Raw genomic sequence first — 16008 nt, 5'->3', positions numbered from 1 at the left:
AAAAGTGTACAGTTAGTAGTGGACCTCTTGATAGCACTGAGGTCCAGTGGGTTCCAGGTCTTCACTGGTCTTTGCGTCAGTCTTCACTGTGGAAGACACTTGCAGTGTGCCAGATGTTGAAGGGTACGAGGGAAGAGAAGTGAGTGCAGCTTCTATTACAAGGGAGAAGGTGCTCAAAAAGCTGAAAGACCTAAGGGAACTTAAATCACCTGGACCAGATGAACTGCACCCTGGGATTCTGACTCTGGTAGCAGTAGAGATTGTGGAGGTATTAGTAATGATTTTTCAAAAATCATTGGACTCTGACGTGGTACCAGAGGACTGGAAAATTGCAAATGTCATTTCATTCCACTCTTTAAGAAAGGAGGGAGGTAGCAGAAAGGAAATTATAGACCAGTTAGGCTGACCTCAGTGGTTGGGAAGATGTTGGAATCAATTGTTGAGAATAAGGTTATGGAGTACTTGGTGACAAAGGACAAGATCAGACAAAGGAATAGGAAGTATGGCTGTGAGGTTGGTGTTCTGTAGTGGGTGTCAGATGTGGAAAGTCCTGGAGACTCCTCCTCTCAGACGGCTACGTCTGCGCCAGGTGCATCGAGCCGCAGCTCCTTAGGGACTGTGTTAGGGAACTGGAGATGCAGTTCGATGATCTTTGTCTGGTCAGGGGAAGTGAGGAGGTGTTAGAGAGGAGCTATAGGCAAGTAGTCACACCTGGGCCTCGGGAGACAGAAAAGTGGGTAACAGGAGAGGGAAGGGCAAAATTCAGATACTAGAGAGTACCCCTGTGGCTGTCCCCCTTAACAATAGGTACTCCTGTTTGAGTACTGTTGGGGTGGGGACCTACTTGGGGGAAACAACAGTGACCACACCTCTGGTACAGAGTCTGGCCCTGTGGTTTAGAAGGGTAGGGAAAGGAAGAGGATGGCAGCAGTGATAGGGGTCTATATAGTTATGGGATAAGAGAGGCGATTCATTGGACCCAGGAAGGAAGCACAGATGGTAGTTTGCCTCCCAGGTGCCAGGGCCCGGGATGTTTCTGATTGCGTTCATGTTATCCTGAAGTGGGAAGGAGAACAGCCAGAGGTCATGGTGCATATTGGTACCAACAACATAGGTAGGAAAAGGGAGGAAGTGCTGAAAACAAGACTACAGGGAATGAAAAAAGAAGCAGAGAAGTAGGACCACGAGGGTAGTAATCTCGGGATTACAGCCTGTGCCACGTATCTGAGTATAGGAATAGAGTGAGGTAGATTGTCATGGAGAGATTGTCTACGGAGTCTCTTTTGGGTGGAAGTTAGGAATAGGAAGGGGTCATTAACTTTACTGGGTGTTTTTATAGACCACCTAATAGTAACTGGGACATCGAGGAGCAGATAGGGAGACAGATTCTGGAACGGTGTAATAGTAACAGGGTTGTCGTGATAGGAGATTTTAATTTCCCCGATATTGATTGGCATCTCCCTCGAGTGAGGGGGTTAGATGGGGTGGAGTTTGTTAGGTGTGTTCAGGAAGGTTTCCTGACACAATATGTAGATAAGCCTACAAAAGGAGAGACTACTTGATCTGGTATTGGGAAATGAACCTGGTCAAGTGTCAGGTCCCTCAGTGGGAGAGCATTTTGGAGATTCTATCTCCTTTAGAATAGCATTGGAGAGAGATAGGAACAGACAAGTTAGGAAAACGTTTAATTGGAGTAAGGGAAAATATGAAGCTATCATGCAAGAACTTGGAAGCATAAATTGGGAGGAGTTCTCAGGGAAATATATAGCAGTAATGTGGCAATTGTTCAGGGGATATTTGCGTGGCGTTCTGCATAGGTACGTTCCAGTGAGACAGGGAAAGGATGGTAGTGTACAGGAACCATGGTGTACAAAGGGTGTTGAAAATCTAGTCAGGAAGAAAAGAAAAGCTTACGAAAGTTTCAAAAAACTAAGTAATGATAGAGATCAAGAAAATTAAAAGGCTAGCAGGAAGAAGATTAAGAATGAAATTAGGAGACCAAGAAGGGCCCATGAGAAGGCCTTAGCGAGCAGGATTTTTAAAAAAATCCCCAAGGCATTCTACAAGTACGTGAAGAGCAAGAAGGTAAGACGTGAAAGAATAGGACCAATCAAGTGTGACAGTGGGAAAGTGTGTATGGAACCAGAGGAGGTAGCGGAGGTACTTAATGAATTCTTTGCTTCAGTATTGATTATGGAAAAGGACCTTGGCGTTTGTAGGGATGACTTACAGTGACTGAAAAAGCTTGAGCATATAGATGTTAAGAAAGAGGATGTGCTGGAGCTTTTGGAAAACATCAAGTTGGATAAGTCGCCGGGACCGGATGAGATGTACCCCAGGCTACTGTGGGAGGCGAGGGAGGAGATTGCTGAGCCTCTGGCGATGATCTTTGCATCATCAGTGGGGATGGGAGAGGTTCTAGAGGATTGGAGATGTTGTTTCCTTATTCAAGACAGGGAATAGAGATAGCCCTGGAAATTATAGACCAGTGAGTCTTACTTCAATTATTGGTAAGTTGTCAGGGAAGATCCTGAGAGGCAGGATTTATGAACATTTGGAGAGGCATAATATGATTAGGAATAGTCAGCATGGCTTTGTCAAAGGCAGGTTGTGCTTTATGAGCCTGATTGAATTTTTTGAGGATGTGACTAACACACTGATGAAGGTAGAGCAGTAGATGTAGTGGACATAGATTTCAGCAAGGCATTTGATAAGGTACCCCCTGCATGGCTTATTGAGAAAGTAAGGAGGCAAGGGATCCAAGGGGACATTGCTTTGTGGATCCAGAACTGGCTTGCCCACAGAAGGCAAAGAATGGTTGCAGGTGGGTTATATTCTGCATGGAGGTTGGTGACCAATATTGTGCCTCAGGGATCTGTTCTGGGACCCCTTCTCTTTGTGATATTTATAAATGACTTGAATGAGGAAGTCGAAGTATGGGTTAGTAAATTGCTGATGATAACAAAGGTTGGGGGTGTTGTGGCTAGTTTAGAAGGCTGTCAGAGGTTACAGTGGGACGTTGATAGGATGCAAAACTGGTCTGAGAAGTGGCAGATAGAGTTCCACCCAGATAAGTGTGAAGTGGTTCATTTTGGTCGGTCAAATATGATGGCAGAATATAGTATTAATGGTAAAACTCTCTGCGGTGTGGAGGATCAGAGAGATCTTGGGGTCCATGCCCATAGGGCACTCAAAGCTGCTGCGAAGGTTGTTAGAAAGGCGTATGGTGTGTTGGCCTTCATCACTCGTGGGATTGAGTTAAGAGCCATGAAGTTATGTTAAAACTATATAGGACCTTGGTCAGACCCCACTTGGAGTACTGTGCTCAGTTCTGGTCACCTCACTACAGGAAGGATGTGGATACTATACAGAGAGTGCAGAGGAGATTTACAAGGATGTTGCCTGGATTGGAGAGCGTGCCTTATGAGAATAGGTTGAATGAACTTGGCCTTTTTTCCTTGGAGTGATGGAGAATGAGAGGTGACCTGATAGAGGTGTATAAGATGATGAGAGGCATTGATCGTGTGGGTAGTCAGAGGCTTTTTCCCAGGGCTGAAATGGCTAACCCGAGGGGCATAGTTTTACAGTGCTTGGAAGTAGGTACAAGGGGCATGTCAGAGGCAAGTTTTTCACACAGAGAGTGTTGGGTGCATGGAATATACTACCAGTGAAGGTGGTAGGGGAGGATACAATAGGGTCTTTTAAGAGACTCTTAGAGAGGTACATGGAGCTTAGGAACATAGAGGGCTATGCAGTAGGGAAATTCTAGGCAGTTTCTAGAGTAGGTTACATGGTTGGCACAACATTGTGGGCCAAGGGGCTTGTAATGTGCAGTTGAATTCTATGTTCCTATGATACTAAGATTAGTAGAGGTGCAGGTAGTGTTGAGGAAAGAGGTAGGCTGCAGAAGGACTGAGATGATTAGGAGAATGGGCAAGAGAGTGGCAAATTAAATACATTGTTGGAAAATGACCAGGTACTTTGGTAGTAGAAATAAATGTGCGGACTGTTTTCTAAATGGGGAGGAAATCCAAAAATCTGAGATGCCAAGTGACTTAGCAGTCCTTGTGCAGAACACCCTAAAGGTTAACTTGGAGGATGAATTGGTGGTGAGGAAGTTAGCATTCATTTCAAGAGGTCTAAATACAACAGCAGAGATGTGATGCTGAGGCTTTATAAGGCACTGGTGAGGCCTCACCTTGAGTATTGTGAACAGTTTTGGGCTCCTCATCTAAGAAAAGATGTGCTGGTATTGGATAGAGTCCAGAGGAGATTCACGAGGATGATTCTGGGAATGAAAGGGTTATCATTACAAGGAACATTTGGTGGCTCTGGGTCTGTACTCACTGGAATTCAGAAGGAGGAAGGGGGATCTCATTGGAACCTTTTGAATGTTGAAAGGCCTAGACAGAGTAGATGTAGAAAGGATGTTTCCCCATGTTGGGAGAGTCTAGGACAAGAGGGCACAGCCTCAGGACAGAGGGGCATGCATTTAAAACAGAGATGTGGAGACATTTCTTTAGCCAGAAGGTGCTCAATTTATGGAGTTTATTACCACAGGCAGCAGTGGTGGCCAAGTCGTCGGGTGTATTTAAGGCAGAGACTCAGGTTCTTGATTAGACATGCCATCAAAGGTTACGGGGAGAAGGCTGGGGAGTGGTTTTGAGGAGGGGGGTAAAAGGATCAGCTATGACTAAGTGGTGGAGAAGAGTTGACTGGCCAAGTGGCCTAATTCTGCTCCTGTGTCTTAATGGCTTTATGGTCTACTTCACTGAAAATGGCTGAACAAAGAATGCCAGTAATGGATAGCACTGATGTCCAGCGGGGTCTCAGGGGTCCAGCTCTACGGTTCACTGAACATGGTTGCACAAGTGGAGCGGTTGATAAAGAAGATCTGTGCCATCCATTCATTCGTCTTCATTGGTAGAGTTGTTGAGAATAAGAGTGAGGAAATCATGGTGCATCAAACCGCACTGGGAGTATTGTGCAGTGTTGTTCACCTCTTTGCAGGCATGATGTACGGGAGGTTGCCTAGGATGCTCCCTGCATTAGAGGATAGGAGTGATGATGAGGTGGTGGACAAACATGGGCTGTTCTCCTTGGAGCAAGCTTGTCTGCATTGTTATGCTGATGGCTTCCTAACTCTACAGGTTTATAATTCAGACGGTGAATTCCTCTTCAAGTTTGGGTCCCATGGTGAGGGGAATGGACAGTTCAACGCCCCAACTGGAGTGGCTGTGGATGCCAACGGGAACATCATTGTAGCTGATTGGGGCAACAGCCGAATACAGGTGGGTGATGGGATGTCCATGAGTATGTGAAGGGATGGGGTGGAGGGAGCTTCATTCTGTGTTTGACCCTGGGAGTGTGTGATGGGACGGTGTTGAGGGAGCTTTACACTGTGTCTGATCCTGGGAGCATGTGATGGGACAGTGTGGAGTGAGTTTCACTCCATGTCTGACCCAGTAGTGTGTGATGGGTCAGTGTGGAGGGAGCTTCACCTTGTGTATGACCCTGGGAGTGTGTGATTGTATGGTGTAGTGTTGATGGGACAGTGTGGAGTTGAACGCTAGCTCTTAGAGCATTTCCCTTCACTTATCTCTCTCATTCTTGTCAATTCCCAAAACCTATTTGACAGAACTGGTCCCTACTCAACAATTTCTCTTTTGGCTCCTCCTGCTTTCTTCAGACTCAAGGGGTAGCCATAGGCACCCAGATGGGCGCTAGCTATGCCTGCCTTTTCGTTGGCTACATGGAATAGTCCGTGTTCCAAGCCTTTCCTGTTAATGCTCCCTAGCTCCTCCTATTTATGTTGACGACTGCATTGGTGCTGCTTTGCCAGTTCCATCAATTTTTGTGTCCAACTTCCACGCAGCACTTAGCTTCATTTGGTCTATTCCTGACATCTCCCTCTCCTTTCTTTATCTCTGTCTCCATCCCTGGAGGCAAACTGTGACTGACATCTTTTATAAACCTACTGATTCCCACGGCTATCTTGACTGTACCTCTTCCCACCCTATTTCCTGTATGTTAAAAAAAACCCTTTTCTCAGTTCTTTCATCTTCGCCATACCTGTTCCTGGGATGATGCTTTCCCTTCCAGAAGTGTCCTCTTCATTCGAAGACGGGGTTTTCCTTCCTCCACCATTGTTGCCTTCCTCACCCACATTGCCTCCATTTCCGGGACATCTGCACTCACTCCATCTTCCTGCCACCTTAACGGTGATAGAGTTCCTCTTGTCCTCACCTACCACCCTAAGAGTATCCACATCCATTACATCATTCTTCACAACTCTGCCATCTCCAAAGGAGTCTTACCACCAAACATATCTTTACCTCCCCTCCTACTCTCTGCTTTCTGCAGGGAGCGCTTCATCCATGATTCCTTTATCCATTTGTCCGTCCCTACTAATCTCCCTCAAAGCCTTTATCCCTGCAAGTGAGAGAAATGCTACACCTGCCCATTCACCTCTTCCCTCACCTCCATTTAGGGCCCAAAGCAGTGCTTCCAGGTGAGGCAGTACTTTATCTGAAAATCTGTTGGGGTCATCTATTGTATCCAGTGCTCCCAATGCAGCCTCCTCTGTGTCAGTGAGACCCGACGTAAACTGGGGAACTGCTTTGTTGAGCACCTCCACTCAATCTGCCAAAGGCAGATTTCCTTGATGGCCAAACATTTTAATTCCCATTCCCGTTCCCATTCTGCTGTGTTGGCTCAAGGCGTCTGTTTGTGCCAGGATGAACCCATTTTCAGGTTGGAGGAGCAACCCCTTATATTCTGTCTGGGTAGCCTCCAACATGGTGGCATGAACATTGATTTCTCCTTCCAGTAATTTTTCCCCTCCCCCTTCCCTCTTTTCATTTCCCACTCTGGCCTCTTACCTCCTCCTCACCCCCCCCCCCCCCCATGCCCTACCTTCTTCCCTTTCTCCTATGGTCAACACTTCTCTCCTCTCCAGGTGGGTGTGAAAGGTAAAGGGCTGGTTTCACCCATATCATCTTCCAGCTAGCCTGCTTCTCCTCCCCCCCCACCTTTTTATTCTGCTGTCTTCCCCCTTCCTTTTCAGTCCTGATGAAGGATGTGGCTTGAAATGTCAACTGTTTCCATAGATGCTGCCTGAACTACTGGGTTCCTCCAGCATTTTGTGCATTGCTTTCGATTTCCAACATCTGCAGAATCTCTTGTCCTGTTGCCTTCTTTGCCTTAGCAACTCAGGTGCTCGTCTAGACACCTCTTCAATGTCTCTGCCTCCTCCACCACCTCTTCAGGCACTGCATTCCAGACTCCAGCCCCTCTCTGGGGTAAGCATTCATCCTCGGATTCCTTGAAACCTCTTTCCTCTTACCTTACACCTCTGCCCTCTGGTGTCTGTCTGTCTGTTATGGCCCATTCTGTTCATTCTGCTCATCATGTTGGTCTTATCTTCAGCCAGATGGTGGTGAATCTGTAGAATTCATTGCCAGAAGGTTGCGGAGGCCAGGTCATTGAGTATATTTAAAGTGGAGTTTGATAGGTTCTTGATTAGTCAGGGCATTGAAGATTACGGGGAGAAGATAGAAGAATGCGGTTGAGAGGAATCTATCGGTTATGATGGAATGGCAGAGCAGACTCGATGGGCTGAATGGCCTAATCTGCTCCTATGTCTTGTGGTCTTCTACTTTACATACCTCACTCAGATATAACAAGCCTTACACCTGTAAAGCTCCGCTATATTGGCTCGTATATATCTAAGGGAAATGCCGCCCGGCGCCCACCTGGGTGCGTTGCTGTACCACTGCCACCCCAAATCAGTCCCAAACATCAAGCATCAGGCAACACACACCCCAAGTTTTACCAAGTACACTTTATAGATGTTACTAAGTCTATGAAATTAATGTAAGTTCAATACAGAAAAAGAAGGAATGGAAAAAGGCGCCAGACTTATCAAAGTTCAAATTCTTCGTGCACAAGTTGGAGCTCAGGAAGTTCCTCGGGACCGCCTGGACCCCGTGGACCCGCGGCTCGGGACCGCCCGGACCCCGTTTACCCCGTGGCTCAGGACTGCCTGGAGTGATCGACAGGAGCCTTCCCTCACGTCCGTCATCTATCCTGGTCTCTCGTCCGACTCCCTGCCAAAAACCCCCGTTCCCAGTCACATGAGACAGCATTATCACCCCAAGAAATAATAACATGAACACCCATTGGCTAATAGCACCATGCTCTCTGTATTAACCTAGGCAAATGACTTTCTCAGCATTTAACATAACAAAGAAGCCATTTTAATCCACATACACAGCAATTTAAAAGATCAACATAACAAAAAAGCCATTTTAATTTTAACATACAAAGAAGAGACCCCGTACACACCATTAATGGCAGGACCCTCAATAGCATTGATGTTACAAAGAGATGCTGGGGTGGAAGCTCCCTCAAAGTGGCTACGCAGCTTGATCGGGTGGTTAAGGAGGTATTTGACATGCTTGCCTTTATGAGTCAAAGTATTGAATCCAAAAGTCAGAAAGTTATGTTGCAGCTTGATAAAACTCTAGTGAGCCATATGTGGAGTATTGCATGCAGTTCTGGTCACCCCATTGTAGGAAGGACATAGAACATAGAAAACTTACAGCACAATACAGCCCTCTGGCCCACAACGCTGTGCTGAACATGTACTTACTTTAGAAATTACCTATAGCCCTCTATTTTTCTAAGCTCCGTGTACCTGTCCAGGAGTCTCTTAAAGACCCTATCGTATCCGCCTCCATCACTGTAGCCGGCAGTCCATTCCACGCACTCACCACTCTCTGAGTAAAAAAACTTGCCCCGGACATCTCCTCTGTACCTGCTTTCAAGCATCTTAAAACTGTGCAATTTTGTATTAGCCATTTCAGCCCTGGGAAAAAGCCTCTGACTATCCACACGATCAATGCCTCCCATCATCTTATACACCTCTATCAGGTCACCTCTCATCTTCCGTCACTTCAAGGAGAAAAGGCTGAGTTCTATTCTCATAAGGCATGCTCCCCAATCCAGGTAACATCCTTGTAAAACTCCTCTGCACCCTTTCTATGGTTTCCACATCCTTCCTGTAGTGAGGCGACCATAATTGAGCACAGTACTCCAAGTGGGGTCTGACCAGGGTCCTATATAGCTGTAACATTACCTCTCGACTCTTAACCCCAATCCCACAATTGATGAAGGCCAATGCACCATGTGCCTTCTTAACCACAGAGTCAACCTGCGCAGCAGCTTTGAGTGTTGAGGACATCGAAGCTTTGGAGAGGGCAGGGTTCTGCAGCTACTGAAGGTGCACAGATGTTGGTCAGTCTCACTTCTCCCCTCTCCAGTTCCCCCTGCCCAAACTCTTCCCAGCCCTATCTCCCTCCCACCCTCTCCACTGTCAGCCCAATGTGACTTGCCCTCTGTTTCTCTCCATAGGTATTTGACAGCTCGGGATCTTTCCTATCGTACATTAACACAGCTGCAGACCCTCTGTATGGCCCCCAGGGACTGGCTTTGACGTCTGATGGACACGTAGCTGTGGCAGACTCGGGCAATCACTGTTTCAAGGTTTATCGATACCTGCAGTGAATGAGGCGTAGTGACTGGCCAGAGCGGCCTGAGCTCAGGACCTGTGTGATTGTAAATATCATGGAGTCCAGCAGTGATACGCCAGTGTGGAGAGAGACCACAGAAATCAGCGACTGCTATTTACCCTGCATCCGTGTACAGCGGGCTGGATGCTGTCTGGAGATCAGCCAGGTCCTGACCATAACTACATCACAGGACTGGCTGACCGCTCACTGGAACCACTAAATACACAATGTTTCCGGGGACAAAGAAAAGACACAACACAGTGATGTCCCACTGGCCCATTCCCAGTGTGCGACTGACCCCCAGTGAGTGTCAGTGTGTGGGACCGACCCCCAGTGAGGGTCAGTGTGTGGGTGTGTGTATGTGTGTGGGACCAACGTCCTCCAGTGAAGGTCAGTATGTGTGCCCCATTGAGGATCAGTGTGTATGTGTGGGATGTCCCCCTGTGAGGGTTAATGTGTGTGTTTGTGTGGGACCCAGCCTCCAGTGAAGGTCTGCGTGTGCATGGGACCAAACCCCAGTGAGAGTCGATGTGAATGTGGGACCATCCCCCAGTGAGTGAGTGTGTGTGTGTGTGTGTTTGTTTTAGTCTTGTCCTCTTGTTGGGTCACTGTCATGAGGTGGGAAGGAGGCTTATTTCATGATATATCTGGAGGAGGAAGCTTTGGTCAGTGGCCTGGGGTCATCATTTCTCTGCTGCCCACCTGGGCTGTCTGCAGACCTTCATCTGAGAGACCTCCTCTGAGGGATCCCCTGCTCCACCTTCCATCAGTATCATTCACCAACTCCCTGTCACTGTCGCTCTAATCGATACATCTCTCTCTCTCTCTCTCTCTCTCTCTCTCTCTATCTCTGTCTCTCTTTATCTCTGTGTCTCTCTCTCTCTCTCTCTCTATCTCTCTCTATCCCTTTCAATCTCTCCATGATCACTGAGGGAGCAAAAGTGCCAACTCAGGGAGCTCCCCACAGTATTGAGGAAGGGCGAAACTGAGTGTCTGTCACACCTGGCTCCTTGGTGCCCATGATGGAAGATTGGCATCTTCCTCAGTCTTAGCTGGACTGCCCACCTCCCCCACCCCCCCGTCCTGGTCTGGTCCCCTCCAAATGGCCTCCTGTCTGTATCTCCCACTGTCTGACCTCCCTCTGTGTCACCCTCATCTGATCCTGCCAGCAGTGTGACTACTCCCCTCACCCTGTTCCCCCTTAACTCACCCTTGCTTATCTGCAGGAACAGTTTCCCCTCGCTCTGTTATTGCTCCCCCTGCACTCACTGCCCTGGGCTGTTGGTGGGTAGGGTGCACTGATCTCTGACTGCCCATGCTGAAGAGGAAGGGAGGGGCGTCGGATGGGAGGGGCTTCTCTGATCGATGCCTCCTGATAACTGTCTGTAAAATAAATTAACTATTTGCAACAGGTGTCTGTCTGATTGGACATGAACCCCATCCTACAGGAACCAGTCAGTGGACCCTCCCCCCCCTCCCACCATCCACCCCTCCTCTCCCCCCCCCCCACCATCCACCCCTCCTCCCCCCCCCCACCATCCACCCCTCCTCCACAACTCCATCCCTCACGCTCACCCTCCCCAGCAGTCACATTAGCTCCAGAAATCTGCTGGAAAACCTCATTGGGTCAAGCAGTATTTGCTGGGAGAAAAGGAACTTTAGTGCGGTCTCTCTTCATAATATCAACAATTCCTCCCTCACAGATGCTGCTCATCCTCCGAGTTATTTCAGCAGATGTATTCCAGATTCCAGTATCACTCCCTCCAGTAACTACTATTCCTTCCTGAAGAAGGGCAGAGGGATGACAGGTCAGAGGCCAGCGTGTAGGAAATCATCAGATTAGTCTCTAAGCTGAAAGGCTGGGTGATCAGTGGGAGTTCACATTTGTTGGTTCCATAAAACAGCAGAATTAGGCCATTTGGCCCACTGCGTCTACTCCATTCAAACATGGCTGATCCTTTTTCTCCCCCTCCCTTGCCCCACAACTTCTGATGCATGTCCAATCAAGAACCTATCAATCTCTGCCTTAATTACACCCATTGGCCTGGCCTACACAGCTGCATGTGGTAACAAATTCCACAGATTCACCACCCTCTAGCTGAAGAAATTTCTCATCTCTTTTCTAAATGGACGTCTCTCTATCCTGAGGCTGTGCCCTTTAGTCAGAGAAACCCTCACCCTGGGAAGCATCCTTTCCACATCTACTCTACGTAGGCCTTTCAACATCTGAAAGTTTCAATGAGATATCCCCCCCCATCCTTCTAAATTCCAGTGAGAACTGGCCCAGCGCCATCAAATGTTCCGCACATGATTATCCTTTCATTCCTGGAATCGTCGTTGTGAACGTCCTGTGAACCATCTCCAATGTTAGCACATCTTTCCTTAGATACACAAGGTGAGGCCTCACCAGTGCCTTATAAAGAAAGCCTCAGCATCTTATCCCTGCTCTTATATTCTAGACCTCTTGAAATGAATCCTAACATTGCAATTGCCTTCTTCACCACCAACTCAACCTGCAAGTTAACATTTAGGATGTTCTGCACAAGACTCCCTAGTCTCATTACATCTCAGATTTCTGGATTTTCTGCCTGCACATTTATTTCTACTACCAAGGTGCGAGACCATGCATCTTCCAACATTGTATTTAATTTGCCACTTTCTTGCCCATTCTGGGAATGAAGGGGTTAACGTAGGAGTGTTTGGCAAGTTGGGGCCTGTACTCACTGAAAAGATGTGATAGAATGGACATGGAGAAGATGTTTCCTATGGTGGGGGTATGGTGAGAAGGCAGGTGTATGGAGTTGAGTGGGATCCGGGATCAGCCATGATGGAATGGCGGAGCAGACCTGAAGGGCTCCTATTCTGCTGCTATGTCTTATGGTCTTGCTCTCCTAATCTTCCTAAGCTCTTCTGCAGCCTTCCTGTTTCCTCAACAATCTTATTCGTTTGAAAACTAGGTATCAGCCGTCTATTCCATCATCTAAATCATTGATATACCATATAAAAAGAAGCAGGCCCAATACTGAACCCTGCGGACCATCACTTGTCAATGGCAACCTTCTCACATATCCTGTGGTGCCCTGTCCAATCAGAAAACTATCAACTTCCGCCTTAAATATACCCATGGACTTGGCCTCCACTGCAGTCTGTGGCAGCGCATTCCACAGATTCACTACTCTGGCTAAAATAATACCTGCTTACCTCTGTTCTGAAAGATCGACCCTCAATTTTGAGGCTGTGCCCTTTAGTTCTGGATACCCCCTTCATAGGCAACATCCTCATCCACCCGGTCCTTTCAATGTTCGGTAGATTTCAATGAGATCCCCCCAGCATTCTTTTAAACTCCAGTGAGTACTGGCCCAAAGCTGCTGAACACTCCTCATATGTTAACCCCTTCATTACTGGAATCGTACTTGTGAGCCTCCTCTGGACTCTCTCCAATGACAACTCATCCTTTCTGAAATATGGGGGCCAAAACTGTTGACGATACTTGGTGTGGCCTGACTAATGTTTTAGAGATCCACAACATTTATCTCTTTATATTCTATTTCCCTTGAAATAAATGCCAACATTGCATTTGCCGCCTTTCCTCCATCTGTCAATTAATCTTCAGGGAGTCTTGCACAAGGACTCCTAAGTCCCCCTGCTCCTCTGATGTTTGTACCTTCTCATTTAAGACCATAAGATATAGGAGCAGAAGTAGGCCATTCGGCCCATTGAGTCTGCTTCGCCATTCAATCATGGGCTGATCCAATTCTTCCAGTCATCTCCACTCCCCTATCTTCTCCACATACTCTTTGATGTCCTGGCTAATCAAGAACCTATCTATCTCTGTCTTAAATGACTTGGCCTCCACAGCTGCTTATGGCAATAAATTCCACAGATTTACCACTCTCTGACCAAAGTAATTTCTCCGCATCTCTTTTTCTAAATTGACGTCCTTCAATCCTGAAGTCATGCCTTCTTGTCCTAGACTCCCCTACCACGGGAAATAACTTTGCCATATCTAATCTGTTCAGGCCTTTTAACGTTCAGAATGTTTCTATGAGATTCTCTCTCCCCCCCCCCCCCCCAAATTCTCCTGAGCTCCAGGGAATACAGCCCAAGAGCTGCCAGATGTTCCTCAGACAGTAACCCTTTCATTCCTGGAATCATTCTGGTGAATCTTTTCTGAACCCTCTCCAATGTCAGAATAAGGAGCCCAAAACTGGACACAGTACTCCAAGTGTGGTCTCATGAGTGCCTGATGGAGCCTCAACATCACATCCCTGCTCTTATATTCTATACCTCTAGAAGTGAAAGCCAACATTACATTGGCCTTTTGCACCGCCGACTCAACCTGGAGGTTAACCTTTAGGGTATCCTGCACAAGGACTCCCAAGTCCCTTTGCATCTCTACATTTTGAATTCTCTCCATCTAAATAATAGTTTGCCGGTTTATTTCTTCCACCAAAGTGCATGACCATACACTTTCCAACATTGTATTTCATTTGCCACTTCTTTGCCTATTCCCCTAAACTATCTAGTTCTCGCTGCAGGCTCTCTGTTTCCTTAACACTACCCGCTCCTCCACTTATCTTTATATCATGGCAAATTTAGCCACAAATCCATTAATCCCATAGTCCAAATCATTGACATACATTGTAAAAAGCAGCGGTCTCAACACCGACCCCTGTGGAACTCAGCTGGTAACTGGCAGCCAACCAGAATAGGATACCTTTATTCCCTCCCTACTGATCTCCCTCCTGGCACTTATCCGTGTAAGCAGAACAAGTGCTACACATGCCCTTACACTTCCTCCCTTACCACCATTCAGGGCCCCAAACAGTCCTTCCAGGTGAGGCAACACTTCACCTGTGAGTCGACTGGGGTGATATACTGCGTCCGGTGCTCCCGATGTGGCCTTTTATATATTGGCGAGACCCGACGCAGACTGGGAGACCGCTTTGCTGAACATCTACACTCTGTCCGCCAGAGAAAGCAGGATCTCCCAGTGGCCACACATTTTAATTCCACATCCCATTCCCATTCTGACATGTCTATCCACGGCCTCCTCTACTGTAAAGATGAAGCCCCACTCAGGTTGGAGGAACAACACCTTATATTCTGTCTGGGTAGCCTCCAACCTGATGACATGAACATCGACTTCTCTAACTTCCGCTAGGCCCCACCTCCCCCTCGTACTCCATTTGTTACTTATTTTTATGCACACATTCTTTCTCTCACTCTCCTTTTTCTCCCTCTGTCCCTCTGAATATACCTCTTGCCCATCCTCTGGGTCCCCCCCCCCTTGTCTTTCTTCCCGGACCTCCTGTCCCATGATCCTCTCGTATCCCCTTTTGCCAATCACCTGTCCAGCTCTTGGCTCCATCCCTCCCCCTCCTGTCTTCTCCTATCATTTTGGATCTCCCCCTCCCCCTCCAACTTTCAAATCCCTTACTCACTCTTCCTTCAGTTAGTCCTGACGAAGGGTCTCGGCCTGAAACGTCGACTGCACCTCTTCCTACAGATGCTGCTTGGCCTGCTGTGTTCACCAGCAACTTTGATGTGTGTTGCTTGAATTTCCAGCATCTGCAGAATTCCTGTTGTTTACCTTTATTCCCATCGTGTTCTGCCGACCAGCCAATGCTCCACCCATGCTAGTAACTTCTCTGTAACTCCTTGGGATCTTGTCTTGCTAAGCAGCCTCATGTGCAGCACCTTGTCAAAGGCCTTCTGAAAATCCAAGTACCCCATGTTTACTGCATCTCCTTTGTCTACCCTGCTTTTAATTTCCTCAAAGAATTGCAGTAGGTTTGTCAGGCAGGATTTTCTTTTCAGGAAACCATGCTGGCTTTGGCCTACCTTGTCATGTGCCTCCAGGTATTCTGTAGTCTCATCCCAAACAATCAATTCCAACAACTTACCAACCACTGATGTCAGGCTAACAGGTCTATAGTTTCCTTTCTGCTGCCTCCCACCCTTCTTAAATAGCGGAGTAACTTTTGCAATTTTCCAGTCGTCTGGTACAATGCCAGAATCTATCAGTTCTTGAAAGATCATTGTTAATGCCTCTGCAATCTCTCCAGCTACTTCCTTCAGAAGCCAAGGGTGCATTCCATGAGGGCCAGGAGATTTGTCCACTCTCAGACCACTAAGCTTCCTGGGCACTTCTAAATTGTAATCTTTACTGCACAAACTTCACTTCCTGACACTCTTGAATGGCTGGTATACTGCAGACGTCTTCCACTGTGATGCAAAATACGCATTCAGTTTCTCTGCCATCCCTTCATCTCTCATTACAATATCTCCAGTATCATTTTGTATTGGTCCTATATCTACCCGCGAAGCCCTTTTACCCTTTATATACTGAAAAAAGCTTTTAGTATCTTTGATATTAGTCGCCAGCTTCCTCTCATAATTCATCTTTTTCTTCTGAATGACCTTCCTAGTTTTC

General features: G+C 47.2%; 1 protein-coding gene across 8 annotated transcripts in view; it reads left to right on the top strand.

The window, feature by feature from the left end:
- Positions 1–11049, top strand: part of LOC140199933 (tripartite motif-containing protein 2-like) — a 96413-nt gene extending 85364 nt beyond the window's left edge. For 4 of the 8 annotated variants that reach the window (XM_072262420.1, XM_072262415.1, XM_072262413.1 and 1 more), the window contains 2 exons: positions 5151–5291; positions 9415–11048. In XM_072262420.1, the coding sequence (XP_072118521.1) occupies positions 5151–5291; positions 9415–9567 (294 nt within the window). In that variant the 3' untranslated portion in view covers positions 9568–11048. Of the gene's footprint in view, positions 1–5150; positions 5292–9414 lie in introns of those variants that run through there. The other 4 variants (XM_072262419.1, XM_072262417.1, XM_072262416.1 and 1 more) reach the window with 3 other exon arrangements.
- Positions 11050–16008: the final 4959 nt, after the last annotated feature.

This window comes from Mobula birostris, chromosome 7 (assembly GCF_030028105.1).
Source record: "Mobula birostris isolate sMobBir1 chromosome 7, sMobBir1.hap1, whole genome shotgun sequence".
NCBI classification, from domain to species: domain Eukaryota; kingdom Metazoa; phylum Chordata; class Chondrichthyes; order Myliobatiformes; family Myliobatidae; genus Mobula; species Mobula birostris.
Note: the sequence above shows the minus strand (reverse complement) of the source record. Positions and strands in the feature narration are given on the sequence as shown.